This window comes from Gekko japonicus, unplaced genomic scaffold (genome assembly GCF_001447785.1).
Source record: "Gekko japonicus isolate JY-2015 unplaced genomic scaffold, Gekko_japonicus_V1.1 scaffold363, whole genome shotgun sequence".
Classification (NCBI taxonomy): domain Eukaryota; kingdom Metazoa; phylum Chordata; class Lepidosauria; order Squamata; family Gekkonidae; genus Gekko; species Gekko japonicus.
The window spans coordinates 446,412-455,229 of NW_015177016.1; the positions used below are offsets into that span (position 1 = coordinate 446,412).

An 8,818-nucleotide genomic window follows, 5' to 3' on the forward strand; every position below is an offset into this window, starting at 1 on the left:
GGAGTGTGTGTATTGGTGGGTGGTGTGGTGTGTGTGTGTGAGAACAGATGCAGGCAAAAAAGAAGAGGGAGGGAACACGTCTGTGGCATAGTTTCAACCTCTTAACCATGATTAAAAAGACTGATAGCTAGCTGTACTTCTGAAATAGGCCAAGGGAACTGCTTGCTGTTTATAAGAGGAAAAATCACTCAACAATACAAAGTTAAAAGGAGATTTTCTTCTAATGTATCCACTGTCGGGTTTTATTATTATTGAAAGCATAAACTTTTAATACTGTGAAAGCATTCATTGCATGCTTTGGGTGCCTTGTATTTTCACTGCAATACCATAACCATCAAAATAACAAGGCAAAATTACTGGAAATGGCTAACTTGTTTTGGAACCACACCCGTGAGTCAAAGACTACAGGTCTGCGCCAGCACTAAGGTAGCTAGGTAATTGCCTGTATCTTTGTGTACATGTGGTTTCCACCCTGGTCTTACATCAGACATGCAAATAACCTACTCCTTCCTTGCCTAAATAAGAGGTATGACCCTAGAGAAATTATTACTAATTTGCATGCCCACATATATTCCCTTAGTCATTGGTGACATTAAAAAAGGGGAAAAAATAGAATGGACTTCGAAAAGCTTGACTTCTTAGTCACCTAGAGATCATTCTTACCACATGTGTCTAGATGACAGAAAGTTACTAGCTTACATTGAACATGACAATTTCAAAAGCGCCCTTTCAAATAAAATATACTTAATATTCAGATCTTTGGGAAGAACAGCTTTGTGTTTAAGAGGAATCTTTAAGCCAGTTTGCACACAGCTCTAGAGTGTGCCTTCCACATGTGGCAGGCTACTGGAGATTTGAATAAGTAGAATGTAACCATATAACTGGCTCTTCAAGTTATTTCACAAGACATAAATTTAAAAGCAAGCCTATGGTGTCACTTTTTCAGTTTGAATTTAAGCAGATTTTATCTACAGACACTGACTTCAAAAACAACTTTTCTCACTATTTCAAAGCCCATGTAATGTAATATCAATGTGAATGTTTTTACTGTCTCCCTCCTACTCCCAAAAACATGACTTTGTATCCTTTCCCTCCATCATAGCTGGCCAAGGCTGCAGAATTACCTTGAGTCACCAGGTGAAGATTTTCTGTGATCCCTCCTCATACCACCCAGACCAAACTCAATTACCTTATGAAAGCAAATGACATCACTCTCTTGGCCAACGTAACAGAATTCTCTCCAGTTCTCAGCAGGCAAGTTACCACTTAGAAAAGGCCCATGGCTATGTAGTTCCTGTCCCACAAAATCATCATGTACAAGATGCTGCACTCACCTGCTGCACATGCTGCTAGGAATTTTTCACTTCTGCAAGGCTGCTTCGCTATAAGGTGTGTGCAATTGTTATATTTCTGACACGCACAAAAAAAAAGAACACACAAAAATCATTTAAAATTTTCCCACCATTTATAACACAATAAGAGAAGAAAATGAAATCCAAACTCAGAGCCTCTCTCTTCCAAGCTGTTTCATGCACTAAACTTTATTTCTATGAGTACCACATATTGAAAAGTACTCAAAGTAAATAAAACTAGACATCTTCTGTACTTTTTATTCAGCTATCATTTACCTTGTTGTCAACAAACACACAGTCTAGTTTGAGAAGAAGTCCAATTACAGACTTCTTTTCTTGGTTCTTAAATCCAGTTAGCTGGATCCTTGGTTTCAGGATTCCACTTTCCATCTGTTTAAAAATAAGATGCACAAGAGACATGCAAAGATGTTTTGAGATCTAATTATACAAAGATTTGTGCACTTCTCAAACAATTCTACTCACAGCACTTGCAATACTAATGCTATGCAATATCAAGGCCCTTTGCAGGATCCAGTAATTCAAGGGCTATTTTTTAAAAGTTTATACTTACAGCCCATACATAAAATAATGGGAAATTATATACTTTTAATAGGACGTAACCACCTTGAAGTCAACGGGGTTTCCTTCGAATAAATATTGCATGGATCAAGTTACAAATCTACTTATAATGACACAGCATGATCAGGGAGGGGTCTTTCGCCTAAATCTGCTGTCGAATCCTGAAACTATTCACAAAGAGCCAGATGGATTACTTTGCAGCTGACTCGAGAACAAAGTCGGCTCTTTCAGGAATCTGTTTATCCACTCGTTTCCTAGGAAAATGACGTAGTCTACGCGAAATGCGTACAAGCACCAGCGCCCCCAAACGGCGCGCGAAAAAGAAAACGCACCAGGCAGAAGTGTGTGCGGGAAAAGTGACCAGGCAGGGACAGCTGAGAAGCGGTCCCGTCCCGACTTGTTTGAATCGAAGTTTATTTTTATACACAGCTTTGGAGAGAACTCGCATTAGCGCATACACAACACAGAGTCGGAGCAAAAAGTAAACTGTCTGCCTAGTTCAATAAGGGGGCGGGGGGAGAAGCCCGCGCAACACAGTGAAAGAGCCTAATGAGCAGCCCGCGCAGCCACCTCTACGAACCTGCAGCAGCTTGTGCACATACAAACCTCGCACAGCCAGCAGCTCACTCGGCGGATGGCTACCTCATGCGGCCGGCGTCACCATCGCCTTCCTTTGCCTTGCTATTGCCGCTTCCCGCGCAGCAAAAGCTGAGCCGCTTCTGCTTGGCTCCTCCTCCGGATGTGTGAAGCCAGCCGTTCCGGGCTGTTGTCACTGACGCTCGTTGGTCTCCGGGACTACCAAATTGTGAGAGAAGCGGCGCCCGGCCTACCTGGTAAGTGACGTTGAAATCTGTCAGGGCAGAAGGGAGGGGGCTCGGCGCTGTGTCCTCCTCGCTCCCCCTATTCCGTCACGGCCCCCCTCGCTCACACTGCCTTGTGCCCCCGGCCATTCATGTCCTTTTCAGGCCTGCTGTAATCCTGCGGTGGGGACTAGCTGGTGGGACCTTGTTTAGATTTTTATTTGGTACTTCTCTCCGACAGTTTTATTATATTTAATTAAGATCCGTTGAAGAAAATACATACAGTGGTGTGAAATGAGAGACGTCAGCGTTGGAAAATTGGATGGTAACACAGTAAATAAAACTTTGTGCAGTTTTCACTCCCCTCGTCCAATAACTCCGTGTATGTGTGTTTGAGAGAGAGAGAGAGAGACACAAAAACGAGCAATAAATTAAAGATAATGTTATAACAGATAAGCACAATGGAATCTTGTGAAAAATGAAATAACTGCAGACTTGTTTTGTTTTCTTAACCTGTGCAATCTTCGTTGAATTTGGAAACAAAAAAAGGTATAATTTCCAATTTAAAACATCACAGTCTTAGGACCCTGCTTGTTGTAGGTATTCAGCCTGCTGCTAGGCATTTTTACTCAGAAATAAGTTCCACTGACTTCTATGGATATTTGGCTGCAGCCTTATTTAGTCATGAAAAGTACATTATTTTGTTTAGTGGGATTAAAAAAAAATCGAAGTAAAAACACCAAATCACTTAGTTTTAAATATGCCCAGCACCAGAAAAGCCAGTGGTTACTGAATATTGAAATTTTCTGTTGCTGTTTTTGGAAATTTTAACTTTGTATGAATGTGTACTTGTGTTTCGATTTAATACTATGTTTGTATTGTGACCCGCCCTGAGCCTGCTTGCAGGGAGGGAAGGAGATAAATCCTCCTCCTCCTCGTCACTGTTGGCCTCCCTGCTCCCAATCTGTCTCCCAGTTTGCTGAAAGGGCCCACTGATTCCATCTGTGGCTCTAACAGATGTGAAATTCTTGCTACCTATATGATTTTTTATTGTTAGTGTTTTAACTGTTTTTAATGTGATTTTATTCTAACGAGTATTGGACTCAGCTCTTGTAATCCACCCTGAGCCCTCTTCGGGGAAGGCAGAATAAAAATCTCAAAAATAAATAAATATTGTGAACTTGCTGGGAAAGTGGTTGAACTGAGTTTTCTGCACCCTTACTTTGGAATAAGTCCTTTCTGAGTAATTCTAAATAGATCCAGGTCCATGAGTATTTGCAGACTGTTTTGATGCATTTTTCTTATGCCTGGTCTGGCAGTGAGGTTAACTTGGTATACAAGGCAGGGTTAGCGCTACCAGGATGTACAATAAAAATTATAAAGGCCACTTTTTAACATTTTTAATTAACACAGGAGAGCCATATTACTATGAGGACTGCCATATTACCATGAGGACTCCTTGAAAGTAAGGTTCCCCCCTTACAATGTTCTGCCTGTATTTTAGCCTGTTATCTGAGAAATCCTTTTTTCTTTCTGCATTCCATTGTGGGCTCATTTGCTTTCTCTCTTTGAACAGCCACATATCTCTCTGCACTTTCTGTTTTTCTCTTTCTCTGTGCTGCACTTTTTGTTTGTATTTTGAAGCTCAGTCTGGTTCTGTACTCATAGCACTTTTTCCTTTATACTACACAGCCATCTGCACCCTGCTTATCACTATCCTTCCTTCTTTCTCTTTCCCCATCCCATAAGTCTCTCTGTGTTCCGCTCTCTCATCCCTCCTCCCCTGATTTTGTCTATTATGATGCCCTTCCACCTTTTTGTCACCTGTACTTCATCAGTGTGGTGGCAGTATCATACAAGGCTTTCATTTCTTAGCAATTCATAGTCCAAGGAACTCTCAGATGCAGGTGAGCCATGTCATGTGGCTGGCTGGCTGTGGTGGGCTGGAAAAAGTGTCAATTCTATCACTTGCCTCAAAATCAAGGGAAGAAGAAAAATGCAAATCTATTTAGACAGGTATTTCCACACCTAGTTTTGATGCACTTGGGTAGGTACTTGTTTCCACAAAGAGATAGGAAAAGAGTATTTAGAACCCCACCACTCATCAGACCCAAATAATCAGGGAGGGAATTGCTGTTGGCCTGTATGCTTTATTTTGTGCAAGTTTGCCCTTTGTTGAGAACTTAGTTTGAGTATGTTAGGGAATAATGGAATCCAAATGGAATCTGAGCTAGCAACTATAAACTAGTGGATTTGGAATAGGACTACCTGTTGCAAATTCAGCACTGAAAAGGGAAAGAGGTAACATCGTCAAAGGGATTGATGGAGTTAAAGGAGGGAGGGAGAAATCAAAAGATGAAAAAGAACAACAGTAAAGAAGAATAACTAGCAATTTGCCAGTTTTCTCTCTCTCTCTGTGGTTGAGACTGTAAAAATAATTTCATAATTCTGTGTAATTTCAGTCATGATCCAGTTGGATGGCCCTCCCTTGACCTCTGGCCAAGGTAGGGTCCTACATACTACTTTTGTGCTTAGAGAGAAAGCTAGACCTGGCATTGTCAGTTTGGGATTGGGAGGCAATTGTAAGCGCTGAAGTTCCTTCTTTTAGAAGTACTTGTCTTCCTGTCCATTACTCTTGAACTGCTGCTGAAGAACTGCTGCCATTTTCCACTCATGGCATTATAAAGACTACAACAACGAAATAAATAAAGTCTACAACCAACCTCAGACCTTAGAGAATGGGTATTTAAGCAGGATGCTCTATTAGATAGACACTTAATTTTAAAATCACAGTCTGCTACCTGGTTCAAATCATTTAAGAATGACCATTTTAGATCACCCTACCTGGTTAATATAGATAACCATAATCTTAGAGCAACTTTCATATCTTTGCGCTTTGAATCAATGCCAACGGCCGTATTAGCTGGCCGTTATAGTAGAACACCCAAGGAACACCGCTTATGTATTTGTGGCGCTTCTGTTATTGAGGATCTTTCCCATTACATCTTTGATTGTTCACTGTATACCCAACCTAGGCTAAAATTTCTTTCTGGTATTTTATCAGTTTTAAGCTCTTATCCAGACCCTGAGAAGATTGTATATTTGTTAGCCGATTCCAATGTCAATGTATCCTATAGAATGGCTCTATTTGCCTTGGCCGCAAAGAAAATACGGGCCAACACTGTTCTTAGAGGTACTAGTTAATATTGATCTTAGTGGGTATGCTGTGATTTAATTAATTGTTAATAACCAACGGTTTTATGGTTTTATAATATTTTAGACTGTACTCTATTTTATACAATTATCTATGTTTTATAGTATTTTTCTCTGGTTTGTAATGGCCTATGGCTAAATACAATAAAACCCTTCTCTCTCTCTACAACCAACCTAACAGAGACCCCTTTTGCCCGGCACTACCACATAGAACAGCTTTATGATGATCTGTCCCTTTTTTCAAGTTTCTCTTCATAAACTACATTTTCCAGTATGCTTTTGGCATTCTCCTTCCCCTTTGCTACCAAAACTAACCCGTATCACATGTAACTGGAATGAGTACACAAAGTCAATTCAGACTCAAACTATCATTTAACTGAACTAACTGATTAGTAGGATGTCTGGCTGTAGGGCACCTCACTAGTTAAGGTCTGTCAAAGCAAGGATCGGAAGCCAATTTATCTATTACAGTTATTATTAACTAAGTTTTGTGTGATGTATGAATCCAAACATCCAGGTTTACTACTGGACTATTTGTCATTGGTTCCCTGGTGATGCTATCACAGTCTTACAGAGATAAGGCAATAAAACCAGCATTTATGTAGCTGTCTAGTAGCTGAACCCAGTTTTTTCACAAACCAACCACAGATACAATAAACCATGTGCGGTGTTTTGCCAAGTAAATACTGAGTGTGTGTTTTATTTCTGTGTTTTAAAATGGAGTTCTAAATGCATGTTGCTGTGATCTAAAATGTAGGCCTGTAAAGTAGGAGGGGGGCAGGATGGGTGAATAAATTGTGTCATGATTGGATGGCAGCTGTACCCTAGGGGGCAGAGTTGACTGTTTTGTTCAGAGAGAGGATTTGTGTAAGAGTGGAAGTTATTTGCCTAAGTGGAAAGTGAATAAAATAAGGCTCTGTGGAAGTTATTAGCCTGGGTGGCAAAGCTGGCAAATTAAGCTGTGTAGAAGTTATTGGACTTAGTGGCAAGTGAGAAAATAACCCTGTGTGACTAGTTCTATTTAAGGAACCATTACGCTTATGTACATATTTGAATCCTTTACACTATATTAACCATACTCATTAGCCATATACAACCAAGCTATCGTCTTCTATGTTTCCAACTGGTAGCAACAAAAATAAAGAAGGCAAGGAGGCAGCATAACATACATCACCTCAGAACACTACAGAGGTTACACATAAAAGGGTCACACAGCAAATAGCAAAACATTACACCATGGTTTTGGATAATGTTCTTCCCCTGTTCTTTTTTTCCTGCTAGAGATGTGAACACATAGGAGGGGGGATAGAAAAATTCAAGGGAAAACTGTTCTCCCGGTGTTTTCCCCCAACTTGTTCATTTTTATCAGTTTTCCAATAGAAAAATCGGAAGTTTGAAGAAGTACTGAAAAAAAATTCTCTGTTTGAATGAGTCAAATGCTTGTCAGACAAGGTTTTGCTTACTCAAAAAAAATCAGATTTCAGATTTTTCTGTAAACCTGGATTTTTAAAATCAGGCTTATAGAAAGAACTGTCTTGTTTGTTCATGGCTCCAGTCTCTAGATTTAGTTTTCCAGAGGTGGGACCATGTTGAGAATTAGATACATTGGTGATGTGGAAAATAATACACTGTTGAAGAGTTCAGTGTTTTCAGTGGAAGTTTTATTTGCTTTCAGGTATGCTTCATTTATTTATTTATTTATTTATTAGACTTTAACCCTGCCCTCCCGCCAAGGCGGCTCAGGGCGGCTTACAATAGTTAAAAACCAGTATACAATTAATACAATATCAGGTCTAAAACAATACAATCAATAAAATATCAAAATACAACTTATTAAAATTAAGATTAAGATGTGGTGGCCATCTGTTATAAAGTGCTAGTACTTATGCAGAATGGTCAGTGTGGTCAGAACTATTAGAATGCTTGCCGGAACAGCTCTTTTGCCTTATAGTGACAATATGAGGCTGTTTCTGTCAAATAACATACTTTCTTCCGTTTACTACAAAATTGGTATGTTCTGTTTTTTACTTTCCTACCTCTCTAATGGCAAAAACTAAGATACATGTTATAACGTAGCATAGGGTGCAGCAGTTTGCAGCATTCTCTCTCTTTGTTGTTGTTCAGTCGCACAGTCGAGTCCAACTCTTCGCGACCCCATGGACCAGATCACGCCAGGCCTTCCAGTCTTCCGCCATCCTCTGAAGTTTGCTCAATTTCATGTTCGTTGCATCTATGACACTGTCTAACCATCTCATCCTTTGCCGTCCCCGTCTTCTTTGACCTTCAATCTTTCCCAGCATCAGGGTCTTCTCCAGTGAGTGCTCGCTTCTCATTTGGTGGCCAAAGTATTTGAGTTTCAGTTTCATTATCTGGCCTTCCAGGGAACAGTCAGGGTTGATTTCTTTTAGGATTGACTGATTTGATCTTCTTGAAGTCCAAGGGACTCTCAAGAGTCTTCTCCAGCACCATAGTTCAAAAGAATCTATTCTTCGGCGCTCGGCCTTCCTTATAGTCCAAGTCTCGCAGCCATACATGACTACTGAGAATACCATTGCTTTGACTATGCAGACTTTTGTTAGCAGGGTGATGTCTCTATTTTTTATCATGCTGTTTAGGTTCGCCATCGCTTTCCTCCCAAGGAGCAGGTGTCTTTTAATTTCATGGCTGCTGTCACAGTCTGCGGTGATCTGGGATCCCAGCGACTTGAAGTCTGTCACTACTTCCACGACTTCCCCTTCTATTTGCCAAGGAGTGATGGGGCCAGATGCCATGATCTTAGTTTTTTTGATGTTGAGCTTCAAGCCCACTTTTGCGCTCTCCTCTTTCACTCTGTGCAAGAGGCTCTTTAGGTCCTCTTCACGTTCTGCCATTAGA

The 8,818-nt window shown here is 40.4% G+C and overlaps 1 protein-coding gene across 1 annotated transcript in view; it reads right to left on the reverse strand.

The window, feature by feature from the left end:
• The window catches only part of SLF1 (SMC5-SMC6 complex localization factor 1), a 43,886-nt gene extending 41,289 nt beyond the window's left edge, over window positions 1–2,597 (reverse strand). The window contains exons 1-3 of the mRNA XM_015427720.1: window positions 2,538–2,597; window positions 1,629–1,742; window positions 1,335–1,410 (exon numbers count right to left, since the gene is read on the reverse strand). Coding sequence (XP_015283206.1) covers window positions 1,335–1,410; window positions 1,629–1,742 — 190 coding nt within the window. The 5' untranslated portion in view covers window positions 2,538–2,597. The remainder of the gene's footprint in view (window positions 1–1,334; window positions 1,411–1,628; window positions 1,743–2,537) is intronic.
• Between the last annotated feature and the right edge of the window lie 6,221 nt (window positions 2,598–8,818).